The 23,346-nt window shown below is 32.1% G+C and overlaps 1 protein-coding gene and 1 pseudogene across 1 annotated transcript; one reads left to right on the top strand and one right to left on the bottom strand.

The window, feature by feature from the left end:
* Positions 1–680: 680 nt before the first annotated feature.
* On the bottom strand, positions 681–10,180 carry LOC120072499 (uncharacterized). The gene is made up of 4 exons (XM_039024866.2): positions 9,944–10,180; positions 4,715–4,825; positions 1,292–1,427; positions 681–1,049 (listed from the first exon to the last, which is right to left on the bottom strand). The coding sequence occupies exons 1-4, from the start codon at positions 10,178–10,180 to the stop codon at positions 811–813; spliced, it is 723 nt and encodes a 240-aa protein (XP_038880794.2). The 3' UTR covers positions 681–810.
* Positions 10,181–20,632: 10,452 nt separating this feature from the next.
* On the top strand, positions 20,633–23,052 carry LOC150037316 (uncharacterized; annotated as a pseudogene).
* The last annotated feature ends 294 nt before the right edge of the window (positions 23,053–23,346 follow it).

Below are 23,346 nucleotides of genomic sequence, written 5' to 3'. Positions count from 1 at the left end.
GTTCCATTTTTATCATTTGAGGGTCCAATTTCAACAACTATTGTATATTGAAGCCGGTCTAATCTTAAACATTTTGTATAAGTTTAAGGGTACAGTTTTTATAATTGAAAGTTTGAGGGTGTATTTGCAACTACCACCGAACTTCAATGGTGGTTTTGCAATTTTCCCCATTTTTTCCTTCCAAAATGAACTTGGAATTGTCCTAATCGTTGTGTACATGATGCAAAAGCACCATTAACTATATATATAGATAAGTTGTTTGGGGGACTAAAATTTAATCAAGATTACTGAGAATCAAAGGAGTGTTGGAATGAGTGAGAAATTGAGACCGGAATGAAAATGGAATCGTGAAGTGTGGAAATATTAGGAAAGAAGGGTGGGTTCAACTGTGGAAAAGGATTGAGTTTGGTATTACAAATTAGGAATAAGATGCTCAATCCAAACGTGGATTTTGGATTACATTACAATCTCATTCTATTATAGACACTCCAAACACCATAAAGACATGGTTCTGGAAAGGATGGAGTGAATTAACTCCTAAAAGGAAAATTTAAGTTGAATAGCTTCGTAGTACATCATCTTACAAGGAAAAACAATTTGTCTTTGATATATTCCAAAAAAAAAAAAAAAGCTCTATTATTAAACCCTTTAGGAACTTCACTTCATTTAACATTATTTTCGTAAGGTATACATATATGGTAAATATTATACAAACATTTCAAACTAAGAGACTATTTGGAACAATACTTTGGACAGCGTTAAGAAAATTGTATTCTTAAACATTTGAAAAGTCATTCCAAACACACTCTCTTAACCAATAACAGGTGTTTGTACAACTTTACCAGAAGAATCAACGAATAACCAAACACGATTAGATCTAAGATCAAAAGTTATGGCGTAACTCGGAGGAACCACTGAAACGTAAACTTCAGCCATTTCTTCCTTTATCTTCTTCTCTGCCTCTTCTGCTGTCAAACCCACTAATGACGGCCATGCCTTATTTACCGATGTTTTGGGTTGAAATAATTGCATAAACTCCTCGTAAGATTCTGTGTAATATGATTGTCATAATCGATGCATAACTAATTTCTTTTTAATCGCTTTTAATACAATATATAGATGTTGCTGCTATATAGATTTGAATGTTCGAAAGATTAATCAAAAGTTATAGATATGCATGTTTCTCAAGATCAAGTTTGGATATATTTTTCATGTCTTTGTTTATCCTTACCCATATAATTAAGAATATGATTATAGTTAAAAGGAAAGAAGAAAAGGTAACATTACTTACTAGGAATGATGACGGTTGCTGATTTACCCAGCTGCTGATCTTGAGGGGCGTTGGTTTTTTGGTTGTCTTCAGCCATTATGAAAAAGCAAACAACTAAAACCCAAGACCAAATCTGAAGCAATGATGCTTTATGTACCTTTTATATATATATATATATATAATAGTTCAATACACTTTGTCACTGGGTAGACTTTTAAAACGAATATTTTATAGACACAATTTTTATGTTCAAATAGGAATGTTGAAAAATGAGTGCAATTATAAATAATTCTTCGGTGTGAACTACACTTATCTTTGTGCAATCTACTCTTATCACACAATAAAAACAACCTAAAACTATTTTTAAAAAGAAAATTAAAAGATTTGTAACATAATAAATTATAGTTGGATAATGGGGTGGAATACACTTTGTGCAATCGAGATGCACCGAGATGTGTGTATATATGAAAGAATGTTTATATGAGTATAAAACAATCTCGGCTCGTATTTTAACCTAGCAATAAGTGTGGAGAGAAAAAGGTTGAACATTGTCTTTTCTTTTTTGAGTTCAACTGTGGCAGAGACAAAACGATTGAACCATTGATTGTTGAATGATAATTAATAATTTATCTATCAAGTCATGTGTAGATTTAACTATTTTATTTATTACAAAGGGAAAAAAAAAAAAGTCTCTTTCTTGTTTGATCGCCCATATTATTATATTTTATTGCAATTGTGTTTTTTGGACAAGAAAAATGCTTTATATAAAGGCTTGGAAAAGTTCAACTATTTAGAGCAGGGAGACCTCAATATTTTGTTAAATTATTACTTAGTCTTTATAGTTTATGATTCATTTCTATTTTATTGTCATTCATAATAATAATAATAATAATTTGGTTCATATAGTTAAATTAAATAAACATAGTAGGTCTTTGTTACTAATCATATCTTTTATGTCACGTTATTTTTAGATGGGACCAACAGTGAATTTACATAAAGTTAGGGAATCACCATCAATATTAATTAATATTTAAAAATCTCCATTTTCATTCATAAATTTAGTTCTTGGTCGACTGAGTCAGCGTACCTTCTACTTTCTCTCGAGTAACTATGATTGAATGGGAGAATCGAATATGTTGATTGTATAATACTGTGCTAATTGAGCTATACTCATTTGACAACTATAATCGAATCTTTGTTATATTATATTATTAATTACAATATTTTTATAAAATATATTGTATATATAACAACATATGAATATAGTTCAACCGAATATAAAATATGTATTCTTAAACATCCTAGATTAAATGTGAATTTATCATACCTCTTCCTCTCAAATTATATGGAGGTATTAGACTTAGGAGATGACTTAATTTTATTGTATATATATGACAACAACACACATTTCTCTACAGTTGATGAAATTATACATTTTGTAAAATTAACATGTATTACTATAAAAAAGGAAAAAGGTTAGGAGAATCATATGTTCAAACATGCATATATGTTTGCTTTCATAACACCACACCAAATCTAAATCCTGAATCGGATATTTTCAAGTTTTAAATAAATTCAAGTTTTGGGTATCAGCATATAAAATATCGATTTTATATAATTTTTCCGTGATTTTTTTTTTTTTTATAGATTTAGACCGTTTGAACATTTGATCTTTGGTTGATGATAAGATGTCTTTAATTTTTAGATTACAACTTAAATTAGATTCATGATGATAAAACATCTCACTAATGAACGTTGTTGGTTTTTTAATTGAGAAAATTAAATGATAAAGTGAGAGAATGATTAAAAGACAAAAAAAAAAAAAAAAAAAAAAAAGTTCATTTGGAATATATTCCCGAGTGTTTAATTTAAAAAATAAGTCATTTTAAAAGAAGTTGAAGTGTTTGACAACCACTCTTCAACCACTCGAAATAATTTTTCTAGTGTATTTTAATAAATTTTTATCAAATTATATTTAAACAAAAATGAATTTTTTTAAAACATTTTTTTCCAAATTAATTCAAATGGCACTTTAGAGAAAAGGGCTATTGACTTTCTTCATTAACCTCCTTTGGGGACTTTGTCTTGATCAATTCAAATAGTTAATAATAAGGAAGAACAATGTGGTTAAGACGGTGAATAAAATAAATCAAGAAATGGTTTAAATATATTTTAATAAATTGAATAAAAAATATTAAACAGAATTCTTTTGTGAAAAATTAGGTGTAATGCAATGCTTGTAATATGTCTTCACTTTACATATTATATTTACTTAAATATTTCATTTCAATTCTCACATGTGAACCATATCTTAAAAAAGTTCCCAAGCTAAAAGAAGGAGAAAGAGAAAAACAGATTTATTGACTCATCATTCTCCATTTACATTAATTATCATATTTCAACAACCAAAAGTTATAAATTCATTATTCATTATATAACGCACTATTTAATTTCTTTTGAGATTTTGTTTGAATTCTACAGTTTCGAACTATACACATTTACGTTTATCATTAGTTTTCAATCATTCGCAACAACTTTTGAAAAGTGAGTCAAACTTCATTTAATAAAATTAATTTTATGGAGTAGGTTGTTGGCTTTATAATTTTCTCCAAGGCAGTAGTTCTGTAGATGTCTCAAATAAAATCTTAACATTCAGTTGTGGCATCAAATTACTTTTCTGTAGAATACTTTTCTTATCTGGAAATATCCAGCTATGATATTTAGATTGATATTTTCTTTTATTGCGACGCGACTCATTTTCTCCATTTGGGGAGATGTTTTATTTTCTGGTTTTGTCTATAAAAGGAGTGTCTTGGTTTACTTTCAGTGAGTAGTTTTATTACGCATATTTGTGTTTTTTAGAGCAAGACGTTTGTAGTATTCTAGCTGAATTGTTCTACATTGTGTTCTTGTTCGTTGCTCACTTTATTCTGCTGTGTAAGTTCTTCATCCGTTGATTGCAACACTTTGAAGATTATCACGATTTTGGGGGAGCCTGAACCCTAGCTGCTAGAGAAAGGATCCTCAGTCTTAGGGGAAGTTCACTGACATGAGGAAATATATCATCGTGAAAAGGAGTCTCACACACTGTCTGGTATCGAAGTGTTAGATGCTAATATTAACATACTTAGGGGGAACCTAAGTTCAGTTGAGAAGGAGTCTCACATCTAGGGGGAGACTAGGTACTGTGTGAGTTAAGCTCTACATGAGCCACTATAGTAGTTAATGTACTACAGATAAGTACTATGTTGTAAATTGCTTTACTCTTTAATATTAGTGGATTGTGTTTCCTAGGCTTTCTACCCCAACTACTATGCTCATTTACTTGTTTTATTGTTGTTAGTATTCTATAGTTAAATGTTTGTCAGTGCTTTCTATTTTACATCTATATATCAAATGGCGATTCACCCTAACGCTTTTTCAATTGGTATCAGAGAATATTACTTTTATCTCAGGTGTTCCGATCATGGATGGGATCAAAGAAGGTGGCTCTACCACTTGTCCTCCGATTCTAGATGGAACTATTTGTATTGGAAAGCTCGAATGACTGCCTTCCTGAAGCCAATCAATAACAAAACATAGAAAGTTGTGGTTGCTGAGTAGACTCATCCTACCATTAAAATTGATGATGGGAAAGAAATCTTAAACCCAGAGTCATAGTGGTTTGGAAAAGAAGATGAAGCTTCGATGGGGAATTTTCATGCCCTAAACACCATATTTAATGGTGTAGATCGCAATATATTTAGACTAATTAACACGTGTGTCTCTACTAAGAAGACATGGGACATTTTGTCGGTAATGCATGAGGGAACATCGAAAGTTAAGATGTCAAGGCTGTAGTGATTGACATCAGAATTTGAGAATCTTAAATAAATGATAATGAATCTAATGTTGATTTTAATGTCAGACTGTTAGATATTGCGGATGATCATACATTCTTGGTAGAAAATCTCACAAGAAAAACTTGTCTGAAAGGTGCTTAGGTCTTTACCTAAGAGGTATTATATGAAAGTTACTATTATTGAGGAAGCTCAAGACATAACCAGGCTGAGAGTAGATGAACTGTTTGGTTCGTTGCTTACTTTTAAGATGTCACTAGATGGCAAGATCAAGAAAAAAACTAAGGGTATTACTCTTCAGTCCTTTGTTGAGGAAGAGCTTGTTGATCATGATAAAGAGTTAGAAGATTTCCTTGCTGAATCAATTTCATTACTTTTGAAATAGTTTAATCGTGTTCTAGAACGTTTTGAAAAGAGGTCTGACACGTCCAACAATAACTAGTTTGGTGGGTCTCCCTCTGCCCCCCAAACAATTTAAAACTCAGAGTAGTAAAAAGGAAACTGAAAAATCAGGTACTTTATTTTTCGAAAAAGAAAAGAACTTCAGTGAGTAGTTTTATTATGAAGATTTGTGTTTTTTAGAGCAAGACGTTTGCAGTACTCCAGCACAATTGTTCTACATTGTGTTTTTATTCATTGCTCACTTTATTCTACTGTGTAAGTTCTTCATCTGTTGATTGCGACACTTTGAAGATTATCACGGCTTCAGGGGAGCCTGAGCCATAATTGCCAGAGAAAGGATTCTCAATCTTAGGGGAAGCCTAATACTCAGCTCTAGAAGAGGAGTTCTTCGTCTTAGGGAGGTTCTAAGATTCATCAGTAAAGGAAGTTCACTGACTTGAGGAAGGATATCATCGTGAGAAGGAGTCTCACACACTATCGATATCAAAGTGTTAGAAGCTAATATTAACATACTTAAAGGGAGCCTAAGTCTAGTTGAGAGGGAGTCTCACATCTAGGGAGAAACTAGGTACTGCATGAGTTAAGCTCTACATGAGCCACTATAGTAGTCAGTGTATTATAGATAAGTACTACATTGTAAATTGTTTAACTATTTAATATTAATGGATTATGTTTCCTTGGCTTTCTACCCCAACTACTGTGTTCATTTACTTGTTTTATTATTGTCAGTATTCTGTAGTTACAATGCTTGTTAGTGCTTTCTATTTAACATCTATATATCGAGTGGTGAGTCACCTTAATGCTTTTTCAATTGGTATTAGAGAGGGCCGCCTTTAAATCAGGTGTTTCGATCATGGATGGGATCAAAGAAGGTGGCTCTACCACTCATCCTCCGGTTCTAGATGGAACTATTTGTAATGAAAATCTCGAATGATTGCCTTCTTGAAGCCAATCGATAACAAAACATGGAAAGTTGTGATTGCTGAGTGGATTCATCCTACCATCAAAACTGATGATGAGAAAGAAATCTTAAAGCCAGAGTCACAATGGTTTGGAAAAGAAGATGAAGCTTCGATGGGGAATTTTCATGCCTTAGACACCATATTTAATGGTATAGATCGCAATATATTTAGACTAATTAACACATGCTCTCTGCTAAAGAGGCATGGGATATTTTGTCGGTAATGCATGAGGGAACATCGAAAGTTAAGATGTCAAGGCTGTAGTAATTGACATCAGAATTTGAGAATCTTAGAATATATGATAATGAGTCCAATGTTGATTTTAATGTCAAACTGTTAGATATTGCGAATGAGTCCTACACTCTTGGTGAGAAAATCTCACAAGAAAAACTTGTCTGAAAGATGCTTAGGTCTTTACCTAAGAGGTTTGATATGAAAGTTACTGTTATTGAGGAAGCTCAAGACATAACCAAGCTGAGAGTAGATGAATTGTTTAGTTTGTTGCTTACTTTTGAGATGTCACTAAATGGAAGATCAAGAAGAAAACTAAGGGTATTACTCTTTAATCCTCTGTTAAGGAAGAGCTTGTTGATCATGATAAAGAGTTAGAAGATTTCCTTGCTGAATCAATTTCATTGCTTTCAAAATAGTTTAACCGTGTACTAAAATGTTTCAAAAAGAGGTCTGACACATCCAACAATAACCAGTCTAGCGGTTCTCTCCCTCCCCCCAAACAATTTAGAACTCAGAGTAGTAAGAAGGAAACTGACAAATCAGGTACTTTATTTTTCCAAAAAGAAAAGTACTTCAAATATAAAGAGTCAGACGACTACGAACACTTTCAAGTAAAATGTCCTAATTTTCTAAAGAAGTAGGGTAAAAGTTATATTTTAACTATGTTTGATGTTGAGTCTGGAGACAACAGTGACTTAGAGGAAAATATTAAAGCACTTGTTAATAATATCTCATCTGATGCCCTGTCATGTGAAGTTTCTGAGTATGATGTGTATGCAAAAAATGTTCATAACATTGCCAACCATGGGTCTACAGATCCTTCTTATCAAACTTCGTTTATAAAATGGCAAAACGATCATAAGGCACTTCATGTGCAAAAAGAAAGAATTTAGACCTTGATTGCTAACAATCATAGGCTTATGTCTATGATTGCAAAGTTGAAGCTTGAATTTTCACAGGTTAAAGTTGAAAAAGACATTATGAGCAAGAATGTAAGAATGTTGAAAACTAGTACTGAGACTCTTGCGAAAATCCTAACAAAAGGAAAGGAGGACAGGTGATAATGCTAGGCTTGATTTTTCAAAAGGTAGTAGTCAACATAATAAACAGTCTAAAGGGAAGCAAAAGATTGAGCTTGTTAGAGCTCAAGAATTAGAGTCCTATGGTTTATTGGAACTTCCTTCTTCAATCCTATTAAGAAAGGCAACTGTATATTCTGGAAAAGATGGATTTGTCACTGTTGTAGCAAAGTTGGGCATAAACGTCCATTTTGTTATCAGTTATTGAAAGATCTTTACAGACCCTCTTTTCCCAAAAGGATTCCTTACTTCCATCAAAAGTATAGACCAAGACAAAGCAAGATAAAACATGTATGGAGAGAGGAGAACACTCAGAACAAATGCAATGTTGTCTTCAACTCCCTCATATCATCTGCCAAAGGTGATTAGTACTTCAATAGCGGTAGCTCGCGTCATATGACAGGTGAAAAGAACTATTTATCTCATCTCAAATATGTTAGCTCAAGAAAAGTCACCTTTAGTGATGGCACGTGTAGTAAGATCATTGGAAAAGAGACTCTGAATTATCCCGTGAAAGAGTAAAGATGCAAAATATGGAAGCTAACAAAATCATTAAGCATTCTAATTATACTTAATTTGAGTTCAAGACATGCTAAAAAACAATTTTTCTGAAACAAGGGTTTCTAGAATGAATACCTTTGTAGATTCCTTCTTGATCCTTATTCTCCATACGAAATTGGATCTCCAAATCACCAGTAGACCACCAAGAGAACCTTCTCTACTATTCTCAGCCTTGGATTGAGTGGCAGAAACTCAAAATTAAAAGGAATTGAATAAGGGACTAGAGAAAGTTTAAAAAATTCTTAGAATTTTCAACAAATTAGCATGCATCTCTCCTTCAATTTCTGAAATTGAAGTATTTAAAAAATTTAAACATGCAGCACTTAATCTATCAGCTAATTAACACTTCAGTTAGCACTAAGTGCGTAGGCAAGATGTTGGTTTGTGGAAAAATTTACTAAAATCTCCAAATTTCGGATAAATCCACTTAGATTTTCATTTTCTTAATTTGAATTAATTCAATTTAAGAATAATTTAAATCTTAATTCAAATTCCATAAATTGAATTTTAAAATAAAAAATTGATTTAGATTTAATTAATTAATTAAATTGTTATTGATAATTTAATATCAAATATTAAATTAATAAAACATCTAATTATGTAAACAATATTTAAATCAATATTTAAATATTTTAAACGCTCTAATTTACATTTAATTTCGATAAATTTAAACGTTAATTATATCAAATATAATTATCCAAACTCTAAAAATTGAAATTGAACATTTCAAATTCAAATTCAAATTTCGAATTTGAACACTCCAAAATCGCTCAATATTCTAATCCAATGTGTAATGTTTTACGAGCTAGTAGAGGGACCTTATGGACCTATAGATCATGAGCTCCAACGATTTCAAATTAATTGGCTAAACTCTTTAAGCCAATTTAATCAATATTCGTTAACTACTGAGACATACCACTATAGCTCGATAGTTGCACTCTTCTCATTGTAGGTATATTTCTATCCACTTGATTTAACCATAATCAGTAAGTCGATCTTTCACATGTCGTTTGTATTTACAGCTAGGTCAAATTATTGTTTTACCTCTGTACATACATCTTGCTTCTTAAGCTCCCAATGATCCTCTATTGAACAATCAGTTTATAGTCTAACTAATAAACTATGTCCCTCTCGGCCATGAAAGGGCGGGGCTCTTTTTTTCAAGACCAGGAATCAATACTTAAGGGAACAATCTATTTGCTAACCCTAAAATGGATAGGAATAAATTCCATCTTGCAGGACTATATCCTCAGCTATCTATTCAGTCTTATCCTCAAAATGGAAGATTTGTTGAGCAGTGCTTGATAACTTATAGAAATATAAGTTATTGTCTCTCAAAAGTTGGAACAATCAAGATTCTTAATGATAAAATATCATCTTTCTTAAAGGAAAACACACGAAATCCTTCAAACATTACTAATTTTTACAAAAACATTCTTTTTTATAAAACTGCATCACTAACGCATCTCATCACAGGATTTTAGTAAATTTCACTAACTGTCGTAGGCGCAACTAACGCAAAGGCATGTGTCTAAAGAATTCCAACGCATAACAGGTACATTGGTTCGAGCTATTCCTATCAAATCACCCACTTACAAGTATGGGTATCTGAATGTCAACGTCTGAAAAGCAACTGAAATGGCAGGCGGTTGACCAGGGTACCAAAATTAATGCTATCATATCACAAGTTGCAGAGGGAAAACGCCTATAAATAGAAGACTTGCAACCAGAAAATGCAGCATAACATAGAGAGAACATCTTAGAGCTTAGAATAGAGTAGTTTTGTTGTTGCAAGAAGATCACAGGAGGAAAAGAACCATCACCATTGTTCATCAAGGAGAATTGAAGAGAACCAAGCTCGAGAGAGAAATTTTCTAGCGACCCAATTCCAAATGAAAGATTTGGGAGAGGCTCAGTTTGTTCTTGGTATACAGATCTTTCGGGATCGTAAGAATAAAGTGTTAGTGCTGTCTCAGGCATCATATATTGACAAGATATTGCTTAAGTACTCGATGCAGGACTCCAAAAGGGACCTACTACCATTCAAGCTTGGAGTCACTTTGTCTAAGAACATGTGTCCTAAGACGCCTCAAGAGCTTGAAGAGATGAGAAGGGTCTCATATGCATCTGTCGTTGGCACTTTGATGTATGTGATGCTCTGCACTAAGCTAGACATCTGCTATGTTGTGGGAATAGTCAGTAGGTATCAGTCTAACCCAGGCAAGGGTCACTGAACAGCAGTTAACAATATCCTCAAGTATCTTTAGAGAATAAGGGACTACATGCTCATGTATAGGTCTGGGGATTTGATCCTTACTGGATGCACGGATTCTGACTTTCAGACTGATAAGGACTCTCGAAAGTCCACTTCAGGGTTAGTTTTTAATCTTAACGGAGGAGTTGTAGTGTGGTAGAGCAATAAGCAGGGGTGCATCGCCGACTCCACGATGGAGGCCTAGTACGTAGCGGCTTGTAAAGCTGCTAAGAAGGCTGTCTGGCTCAAGAAGTTCTTGATAGAGCTGGAAGTTGTTCTAGATATGTCTAGGCCTATCACCCTCTATTGTGACAATAGTGGTATTGTGGCGAACTCCAATGAGCCTAGGAGTCACAAGTGCGGTAAACACATAGAGCAGAAGTATCATCTGATCCGTGAGATAGTGCATCGAAGAGACATGATTTTCACGAAGATCGCCTCGGAGCACAACGTTGCTGACCTGTTTACGAAGGCTCTCACGACTACAGCGTTTGAGAGTTACCTTCAGAGCATGAGTCTAGGGGACCGCCCACGGCTGGACTAGGAGATTTTATTTGTATTGGATTTTTATGCCCTAGTTTATTAGTTTGTACTTGTTTTTGTACACCCCATTTCGCTTTAGGACAAGTGGAAAATTGTTAAGGTTGATGCCTTAAAGTCTCGTATCTTGTAGTTTGTAAACAGTTTTGCATGAATATTTGTGATGTATAATCTATGATATTTACTTCACTTCTTGACTTTGCACATTTAGATGTTTTATTTGCTTTACAACAAACCAATAAACTTAAAATCCTTGGTTGTCTTTATGTAACTTAAGCATGTATATGGTGACATACAAGTGGATCATGTCTTAAGTGATAACCAAAATGGTCTGTAGTATATGGATATAGGAGGGAAACCTTATCCTCGTAATGCTACGGACGCGACCGCTTTGTGGAATAGTTACAAGTGTTGTGACTTGTCACAGATGGTCTGATCCTGATCATTCGTGTAGGGGACATGCAAGCGGGGGCGTCCTATACAAATAGTTTGTACAAGATCTAACCACGAAGTGTTAACGTCTCGTCATATAACCTCGTTCATGACAGAGACTTCACTTCACTAAGATGACCATAGGTAACATGACCTCAATCCTGAGTGAGTTGGGAACTCCTGTCATTGAAGGCGGTCCTTTGATTTGCATGGGTGTGAGTGGCTAGAGTACCAACTCAAACCTACCACTTTGAGATTCGTCTGATTTAAGAGCTGGGAACTCAGCTACACAAGATGGAGTTCACTTCTTCCCCGAAGTAGGGGTAAGTAAATAGATTTCTCCCTTAAAGACTGATCTTGGGGCTTGAACAATGTGGCGCCACACACCTTCTTATGGCCCGAAAGGTGTTCACACATAGTAGGACTATGTTGTATTGTTCATTAGAGGGATCAGTGGTACTTAAGAAGTAAGATGTAACTACAGAGGAAAAATAGTAAATTGGCCCAGGTGTATTTACGAGCATCTGTGAAGGGTCATCGTACTGATGATTGGTTATATCCGATGGACATAGAAATATATCTGTGGTAAGAAGAGTTCAGCTGTCAATCTTTAGTGGAATGTCTGGCAGTTAAGGATAGTGGATATCGTGGCTAAAGAGTTTAGTCAGTTATTCACGTACCGTTGGAGCTTTGAGCTATAGGTCCCCAAGGTCCCCTTAGTAGCTTGGATACAAATTGAGAATCAGTTTGGGTCAGTTTGAAATGTTCAGATTGATAAGAGGGAGTTCGATTATATATGATATAATTGAACTAGTTAATTATATGATATAATTGACTTAATGTATGAGATACATTAGAGGAAATTAAAAATAAATATGATTTATATCTAGTGGAGAAAAAATTACCATGGTTAATATATGATATTAAACCATAGGTTATGAATATAATGTGATTATATTTATTATTTATTAATTGGATAGTTCTGGGATAATTGGTCGGCGTCTCTTCTGTTTTTGCAACTGATGAGTAAGATGAAGAATTGTTTTGGGATGCTTAAATAGCTCACGGTGTGTTAAGAATTGGAGGATATAGTGTTTGAGACAGTCATCGCTTAGTAAATTAGAGCCTATACGATAGTGCTATTTACTAAACAATCGCTTACACCTGCGTACGCCATTTACTAAACGATCGTATATACGATCGTTTAGCCTTTCCTAACGATCGTATAGACGATCGCTTAGTTTTTCCTACACGATCGTATACTTCACCTAAACGATCAAGCATTTTGTTTATACGATAGACGTCTTTCTCCCAATTGCTTGATTGTTGTATACGATCTCTTTTCCTCCTCCCCTCTACCAAATCCAAACAATGCCTACCCCTTGGATTCTCATTCTGAGAATACTGAGGGCTTCGAATGGTGGTGTCATTCATGTTTCCTTGTGTTCGTGCGAAGCTGTTCGTGTAGACGACCGGGGTGTGGCTGGATGATTACTTGCTGGTCGTTCGTGGAGAGAGCGAGATTTCAAGTGAAGAAAAGTCTTCTACCAGTATGTTCTCTCGGTCTTTTATTTATTTATCCTTTAAGCATGCCAATAGTTTAGCATTGTGAATGCATATCTGTATGTTTGAATGTATATGTGGAAATTATATCTCAATGAATTGGAAAGATCCGCTTCCACTCATACATACTCTTGTATAAGGGTTCCTTCAGTAATGTGCCTAAAAATGTGAGGGAATGGCGTCCTCTAAGAGATTTAGTGTTTGAATTATCTAGAGAAGCTCGTTTCACTTGATCATGAAGGGATCAACTGTCTACAACCGGTTTGAATGTTAAAGATGCCCTTCTGCATAAGATTTAGATTGATAATTGGTACCCTTCTTCTCCCAAATATGGTTTGTTCATTGCTCTTGCTACTTTGATGTATCAGATTGGGATTAGAACACAATTCAATAATGAAGCCTGATCTTTTTGCTACTTTAGAAGTTGTTGGATCATCTCCAAGTCTATTCTTCATCAATTCTAAGCTCTAGCAAGGTCAATAAGTCGATCTTTAATAGCTCCTTCGTTTGGTAGTCATATCCTCCAACTTCTTTCCCCCGAATCTTGTGACCTTACGTCTTTGGTGCGCTAGCTTCAAGAGAGAAAGGCTGAAGTGGAAGAGGTTTTCTTGATCATGCGGTCCGTCTTGTCCAAGGATGCAAGAGTTTCCTCTTCTCAACCACGGAGTTGTTGTTTTTGGGTGTTTTTTTTACAGCCAGACAAGGAAAAGTGGCGTGGTCGGGTCAGTTTTGATTGGTTGTGTTTGGAGGGTTCTGTTTGAATTATGTTCTCGGTTGGTTATGGTTCTAAATTATTGATGTTATTATTTTGTCAAGCCTTTCTTTTAGACACCTGTGCTTATTGTTGAATGGTAGTTTGTTTTGTGTTCTGCCTATAAAAAAAATTATGATAACCCAAAGGAGGAGATTATTGGAGATTTGGTTGGTTGGCTTTATAACTTTCTCTAAGACAGTGGTTCTACAGATGTCTCAAATAAAATCTTAACATCCTGCTGTGACGTCAAAATATTTTCCTATAGAATACTTTCCTTATCTAGAAATATCTGGCTGTGATATTTAGTCTAGTATTTTCCTTTATTGCGATGAGGCTTATTTTCTCCTTTTTGGGAGATGTTTCCTTTTCTGGTTTCATCTATAAAAGAAGTGTCTTAGTTTACTTTCAGTGAGTAGTTTTATTACGCCGATTTTTGTTTTTGAGAATAAAACTTTGCAATACTCTAGCCGAATTGTTTTATATTGTGTTCTTGCTCGTTGCTCACTTATTGCACTGTGTAAGTTCTTCATCCATTGATTACAACAATTTGAAGATTATCACGGCTTAGAGGGAACCTAAGCCATAACTGCAAGAGAAGAGATTCCCAGTCTTAGGGGGAGTTTAAGAGTCAGCTTCGGATGAGGAGTTCTCCATCTTAGGGAGATCTTAAGATTCATCAGTGAAGGAAGTTCATTGGCTTGAGGAAAGATATCATCGTGAGAAGGAGTCTCACATACTATCGGGTGCTGAAGTGTTAGATGCTAATATTAACATACTTAAGGGGAGCCTAAGTTCAGTTGAGAGGGAGTCTCAATCCTAAGGGGAGTCTAGGTGTCGTGTGAGTTAAGCTTTACATGAGCCACTGTAGTAGTCGTGTATTACAGACAAGTACTACGTTGTAAATTGTTTAACTCTTTAATATTAGTGGATTATATTTCTTGGGTTTTCTTTCCCCAAAACATAGGTGGTTTATCGCCGAATTGATTTACTAACTCCTATATTAATTTACTCGTTTTACTGTTGTTAGTATTCTATTGTTACAGTATTTGTCAGTGCTTTCTGTTTAACATCTGTATATCGAGTGGCGTGTCACCCTAGCATTTTCAGAGTAGATAATCCAACTATATGTGAAGAAATTTTAGTTTATTTTCCTCATGTCTTTGTCTACTCTTGATTAGAGTATAGAGAGTTGAAAGATAATATAATAGAAATTTTTTGAAAAATGGTGTATTTGAAATTTGGAATTTTGTTGGTTAAATGAGACATATAACTTCTTCCATTTCAAAATGTGCCACTTTGAAGCTTAGTTATTTTTCAAAAACGAATGATTTTGTCAAAATTTCACAGGTTGAATCTTTAAGGTCCCGTGTGGTTAACTATTTTTTTTATTATTATTTTGTAAAGTTATACTTATTTTCTCACCGTTTCTCAACCATAGTGATATTCGTCCTTTTTAGATAATGGCAGGTGAATTAGTAGAATTTGAAGAGGGTACTATAGGCATAGCTCTAAATTTAGAATCAAATAATGTTGGTGTTGTATTAATGGGTGATGGTTTGCTGATACAGGAGGGAAGTTCTGTAAAAGCAACGGGAAGAATTGCTCAGATACCAGTAAGTGAGGCTTATTTAGGTCGTATTATAAATGCCCTGGCTAAACCTATTGATGACTGAGGTGAAATTTCATCTTCTAACTCTCGGTTAATTGAATCCCCCGCTCCTGGTATTATTTCGAAACGTTCCATATATGAGCCTCTTCAAACAGGACTTATTGCTATTGATTCAATGATTCCTATCGAACGTGGTCAGCGAAAATTAATTATTGGGGACAGGCAGATCGGTAAAACTGCAGTAGCCACGGATACGATTCTCAATCAACAAGGGCAAAATGTATTATGTGTTTATGTAGCTATTGGTCAAAAAGCATCTTCTGTGGCTCAAGTAGTGACTACTTTACAGGAAAGGGGGACAATGGAATACACTATTATAGTAGCCGAAACGGCGGATTCTCTGGCTACATTACAATACCTTGCCCCTTATACAGGAGCAGCTTTGGCTGAATATTTTATGTACAGAAAACAACACACTTCAATCATTTATGATGATCCCTCCAAACAAGTACAAGCTTATCGACAAATGTCTCTTCTTTTACGAAGACCGCCGGGCCGCGAAGCTTATCCGGGAAATGTTTTTTATTTGCATTTACACCTTTTGGAAAGAGACGCTAAATCAAGTTCTGCTTTAGGTGAAGGAAGTATGACTGCTTTACCAGTAGTTGAGACCCAATCGGGAGATGTTTCAGCTTATATTCCTACTAATGTAATTTCCATTATCGATGGACAAATATTCTTATCTGTCGATCTATTCAATGTTGGAATCAAACTTGCTATTAATGTGGGTAGTTCCATCTCAATAGATTTTAAATTAACTAAATTTCATAGACAAACATAAATTTTTAAAAATTAACTTTTTCAATTTGTAAAACTTAGCTTGAATTTTGAAAACACTTTTCAAAATAGACAACAATGTAAAGAAATCAATAGGTGAAAATTGTATTTATAACCTTAATTTTTAAATATAAAAAATCAGATGATTATTAAAAATATGGGAAATTTTATTCTATAGTTAGATTTGGTTCAAATTTTCAAATACATTTATTAATTCGAATGGAACATTTTTTTAGTACAATAATTGTGAGGGTGGAGGATTGAATCTCTAGTTTACGGAGATCATACCGATATCATTAAGTCAAACTTACTTTATAAATTATATCTTATTTTTCTCAAATTCAATATAAATCAATATTTCGTAATAAGTAGTTAATTAATTGGTAAGGCTTTGCTATATAAATATAATAATGATTATTAATTTGTACTAAACAATGATCATTTTCTTTTCAAAACTGCATTTAAATCTTGATTACTGATTATCTAGGATAGCGTGACATATATCTCCGAGAATTATAATAACCAAAAAAAAAACATAAACTTTCAGGGTAGATATCAATTTATATCTCTAAATTTTGGATGTTGTATCAATTAAAACCCAAAATTAATAATTGTATCAATTTACACCTGGAACATTAGAGATTGTATCAATTTAAACGCCAAACTAATAATTGTATCAATTTAAACCTCGAACTTTTAAACTTTTATAATTGTATTAACTTAAACCATTCATTATGTTTTATTTGGATACAATTATGAATGCTCAGGTTTTAAGTTAATAAATTTATCAAAACTCAGGATTTAAATTGATACATATATAAAAATTTAGGGTTTAAATTGATATAATTATTAGTTTGAAATTTAAATGGATATAAATATTAAAGTTTAGATTTAAATTGATACACCCAAAGTTTAAAGCTTAAATTGATACAATTTTTAGTTTAGGGTTTAAATTGATACAATTCCCAAAATTTAGGAGTATAAATTGATATTTGCCTTAATTTTTTTATTTTTATGGATTTTTTATATTAAAGTAGCTTTTCAATTAATAATAATGGAGTTAAATTTTAGAAGATTTATCTATTTGATAACCATATTATTTATCATGTAATTTATTTATAAAACGTTTAGATTTTTTCTGTACTGTATAAATTTTGGTTGATATTTTATAAGTATTGATAAGAAGAAAAACAGAAAACCTAAGGTCCAATAATGTTCTCATTTTTTATTTTCTATTCTCGTTTTTTATCTTTTTTTAAAAAATTAAATAATTCATTTTAATTTTTATTTCTAAATTTTAAGAAACGTTTCTGAAAATAGGATAAATTTGAGATAATTGTTTCTCTTTTATATAACATTATTTCCTTTATAAATCAAAAGGCTATCCCTGGCCTGTTGGTAGATATGCAAGCCGTCTTTCTAACTCTTTGACTGTACACTAAAGTCCTAGATACGCCTCTTTCATTTATTTTTATTTTTATATTTATTTCCATCTTTTATATTTTATTTATTGTCTTTAATTAATTTTGTTGGTTTGAAAAAAATATTTTTTCTATATTTATATTTTATTTTATTTTAAAATTTTAAATTTTTCATAGCTCGCTGAGACACTCATTTAGCTTATCTTTGATATTTTACAACCACGATATTTACATAATAATATAATTGAATTGGATTTGAGTTGAAATTATTTAAAACGAATGATTCGAGTGAAAAATAATATGGCACATCAGATTTGAGCAATATTAAAAGATAAAAACAATAACTTTATTATTATTGTTAATTTTACATTGGGATTTATTTATATTTGATGATGTGATTTTTTTATAATTATTATTTGTATTTGATAATAAAATATTTGATAATTATTTTTTTATATTTTAATGCATGTAGCATATCTTTTATTTACATAATTAAATTATATTTTAACTTAAAATAAGAAGAAAGGTAAGGAGAAAAAATACAAGAAATAAGAAATGGTTTTCAAACAAGTTTTGTTTTTATTTTATTTTTTCAAGAAACAAAAAATATAGGAAGTTTTATTACAATATTGTAGTTTGGAGAATATTAAGTAAATAAGGGTAGTTTAGAGATATATTGGAGTTTGGTAGGATCGAGGAAGAGAGAGGGATTAAGTAGAGTTTTCAAAACCCGACAATAAAGTTTATACTGAGGTTGAGTGTTGAAAACTTGGCCTACATTTTTCGAGTTTTCAACACTCGACACATTGTCCCATTCCATCGTCCATCAGACTTCAATGTCCAGCCTTTAATCTTGACCTGCATCCTGTCAAATTTCAACGCCTAGTCAATGCCAACCACTTGCAACTCTGCATGAATGTTAATCTGTGGGTCAAGTTTTGAAAACTCGACCTATAACTTTTTAAACCCCACCATAAGCTTCCCAAATCACAATTTTCCCTCTGCCTTGCTACTGCCTTCGGTTGCTCTCTGCCGTCTTCTTCTTCTTTCAAAACTTCTCAAAATTTTGCTCTATTCTCTTTCCAAAACTCATAAAAAACCACTCTCCCTTTTTGACTTTTTGTCTCTTAGATCATCTTTTCCTTTTCTTCTTCCAAAAATTGTTACTAAATCCTCTTCTTCCCCACATTCGTCCATCAAATTGTGAGGTTAGTATATTTACTCTACAAAATTTCAATTTTTCTAAAAAATAATTATAAATTTTATTCCTATTTTTATACTATTATATTTTTTTTTATAGTTTTTGTTGCTATTGAGAAACAAAATACAAAAAAAAAAAAAAAAAAAAAAATAACATTCACTCAACAAAATTTCTAGTTTTTTTCTAAATTAAAAATAAGTTATAGATCCATATTTTCATAGTATTCTATTTTTCCTAGTTTTTGTTATCGAATAACAAATAACAAAGAAAAGAGGGATCATTGTCACTTTGAAAAAAAAAAAAAAGTAAAACCACTATTGAATTTGAGAGTTTACTTTTTATTTATTACTAGTTTTTTTATATCTATATTATTCTAGATATACCATTTTAATTCTTTATATATTAATGTTAGTAGATCTATCAAGTTAATTTTTTTAATAGTTGTTGAATTCAATAATATTTACATATTGATGCTAGTAGTTTTTTCTCTATTTATTTTAATAATCTTATTTATATTATGTTAGACTTACTATGTTAATTTTTTTTTTTTTTGCATTTTAAATAATATTAGATTTTGTTAGTATTAGTGTTATTCTTTTAGTATTAGTGCATTTTAAAAAGTTTAGTAGTTGTTTTTGTTATTTAATACAAAAAAAAATTGTTATTTAATATATATTTCTTATAATATGCGATTGTTTTAGTATTTAAGTTTGATGTTCAAAGTTTTTTTTATTAGTTTTAAATATTTTAAATATTTTTTTATATTTTTGTTTGTTTTTATTTGTATTTTTTGTATTTAAATTTGATAAGTAGTAAAATAATTAGTAATCTATTGTTTGTCCTTTTTTTTAATTTATTACTAGTTTTTTTATACTATATTATTCTAGTATATAATTTTAATTTCTTATATATTGATGTTAGTAGATCTATCATGCTAATTTTTTTAATAGTTGTTGAATTCAATAATATTTACACATTGATGTTAGTAGTTTTTTTCTCTACATATTTTAATAATCTTATTTATATTATGTTAGAACTACTATTAATGTTTTTTTCTGCATTTTAAATAATATTAGACTTTGTTAGTATTAGTGTTATTCTTTTAGTATTAGTGCATTTTAAAAAGTTTAGTAGTTCTTTTTTGTTATTTAATACAAAAAGTTTTTTTTTTGTTATTTAATATATATTTCTTATAATATTTAATTGTTTTAGTATTTAAGTTTGATGTTCAAAGTTTTTTTATTAGTATCTAATATTTTTAATATATTTTTTTGTTAATATTTAAGTTTGATAAGTAGTAAAATAATTAGTAATGTATTATTTGTCATTTTTTTCGAAAATGGCAGACAAATGTTTGGGACTTATGTTGTTTACAAATGGTAGTATGATGGAATTGATTATGACCAACCACAATGTGGGATTTTAGCATCAATGTGAACAATGGACTTGTTTTTTAATAATTGGTTGAAATAGTATGGATGTCACTTGGTATAGATATGAGAGCAAATCACTTAGAAATAATGTATAGACATCATAATCTAACACCATCAGGATTTTATGTCATTCCATGTTCCTAATGAACAAGTAATGAACTTGTTTTTTTCAATCGCGATGTCACTCCTGAATTTAGTGCATTTATATGTTAATGTGAATAGGATAGGGTTGGATATAAACATGAATGCACCTTTTAGTAAGTTTGAAGATTTGATTCAATGTATTGACCCTAATTCTGAATCAGTTGCACCACCTTGTGATGATGAAGATATGGTGACCAACAATCAATGAACTTGAAGAGTTGGAATTGGATGGTCATGAACATGAGTTACCTTTAGATACATTCAACGATTTGGATAAGAATGTAATAGATAACATTCGAGAACACGACACAATTATAGTCTTTGTGGATGTTGACAATATCCAATTGTTACACACGGGGATGGTTCTTGAAATATTCGAGAGAAATTGTTACAAACGAGGAGGCATGTTTAATTTTAAATCGACATATTGACATTACTCAGAAGTGAACAATCCAGCAAATGGTTGGACATGTCCAAAATGTCACCATCTATTTTGCTTACGATATATCGTCAAAAGAATTATGTTTATCATGTCGAATGTCAATTCCAAATTTAAAAATTTAATAAAGCTAGTGAGGACATCAAAGGAATAAATTGAAACTGTCTGAGTTTTTTTACAACATTGGTATGGAGCAATGGACTCAACTACACGATGGAGGGTTCAGATATGGGTGAATGATGACAAATCTATTAGAGTGCATAAACAACACTTCAATGTCTTGTAGAGTGATAGTGCACTCTCTAGTGGGCATATGAAATATATGCATCTAAGGCCTCAATCTCTCGACCAATGCTGTGATGAGATGCCAATCTAGCTAAATGAATCCCAATCTAACAACTCCATAAAATTCAAATATACGAAGTAATGGTAGTATTCGAGAGTGGAATGGGATAGTGCGATGAACAACTGTCCCTTGACATCTACAAGATATCTCGCCAGTAATATGATCTTGCCGTACAATTGATGAATCGATTGGTCGTATAGAACATTTGGATCAATTGGTCTTGGATTTAAAGCCATGATCTAAAAGAAAAAAAATTATTTATTTCTCGAGTAAATAATGTACAACTTAATAAAAAAAAATGTACAACTTAATAAATTATAATAAAAAATTACTTGATATGTCTGATAGAGGTTAGCTGTATAGAGGTTAGCTGTATAGATAGATGTGCAAAGAACAAAACTTAACGTTCATGAGATCACTGAACCTCTGATACTTTTGCAAATATGGGCTTGGGAACAATCTCCAACAATGGCTCCACAGCTCCAACCTATAAATGACACTCAATTAGTTGGAGAGCCTATGGTTCTGTTATTAATTCAATTTAATTTAACAAATATTTTTATATAGTTGATCTAGTTAATCCAAGGTCTAAATTATTAATTTAAAAATATAGGTGGAGAGACAAATTTTGTGTAACTAACAACTACACATGTAGAGCTTTCGTTGATGAATGGTTATACAATGGTGGTCCTTATGAGCTAATTGTTCTACACTTCTGACTTGGTGTTAGTCGGTATAGATACATATTTGATCTGCTTCAACTTGATCAGGTACATTGATACTGAACCAATATGAATTTTTTATACAAATTTTTAATGTATTTGTCTTTAATATTTTTAATATAATATTTTATGTTTCAGATTATTTGGGAGTCATACAAAGTTGTCATGGACACTTTACCCAATTTCTGTACAAACGGTCAAAACGTATGGTTTATAAGTCCTCTCATATATCTTCACATTGGTGAGTGGCATCTTCCTAATAGGGTAATGAGACAATTCGGATCCCAGCAGGATGTCTCATCGCCTTGTAATACTGAACCCCTGTTGTATGACATCGACTTAAGAACTAGAGATTGATCTGAAAAAGTTGCACATTTGGTAGTGCGATGACATTATCGTGCAACATTTATTGCAACAAGGGTTTCTATTGGACAATTTGATAGGGACGTCACTCAAAATTACTTCAATTGGTACAATAATATTATAAGGTGCTATGTTACTCGTCAGGGAGCAGCGATGGGTCATCTGGTACATAAATAAATATTGTCTAATTTAAATTTATTTTAAATATTGTCTAATTGTTTTATAATTCACAGAGATTAAACAACGGTATACTTCGTGATGTTGCAAATGATTCGAACCAGATTCTTACTATATCCAGTAACAACGAGAGCTATATGGAGGAGATACATTATATGTACGATATACCTATTGTTCCTCCACCAGTTCCCAAACATAGGGAACCTGTTCGAGAAGAAGAAGATGAGTTTGATGAGATTGCCCACAAGGTGGAAGAATTGCCTCCTATGATGCAGATGCAGCGCCAAACTAATTATGTTATTCCGATGATGATGATTCCAACATTTGGTTCATGATATTATGATTCAGAGATTGGTCCATCGTCTTCATACATGCATGGACATGGCCGTCGTCGTGGAGAGCATAATGAATATTTATATTATGAAGTACTAGCAGAAGTACCAGAGCAACATCAAGAGGAACCAGAGTAACCTCAAGTTCGAAGTTGATGATGACAACTAGCTCGAAAACTACGACGTCTACCTTGTAGGACACATTGATTTTTTTAACTATTTTTAAATGAATGAGATAATAGTTGTATTAATATGAATATTTTAATTTACATTTTATTATTTTTCAATTATGAAAGAAATGTGAACACTCGACATACTGTTATTAAGAAATTGATAGTCGAAATAATAACAAAGAAAATGAAAGTGGTGGTCGAAAATAATAAATAACAAAATGCCTTTATCGAGTGTTCAACACTCGACTTGCATACTTGT

Source organism: Benincasa hispida, chromosome 3 (genome assembly GCF_027475165.1).
Source record: "Benincasa hispida cultivar pf3 chromosome 3, pf3_genome.v1.1, whole genome shotgun sequence".
Classification (NCBI taxonomy): domain Eukaryota; kingdom Viridiplantae; phylum Streptophyta; class Magnoliopsida; order Cucurbitales; family Cucurbitaceae; genus Benincasa; species Benincasa hispida.
The sequence above is the reverse complement of the archived record's forward strand: the minus strand, read 5'-3'. Positions and strand labels throughout refer to the sequence as shown.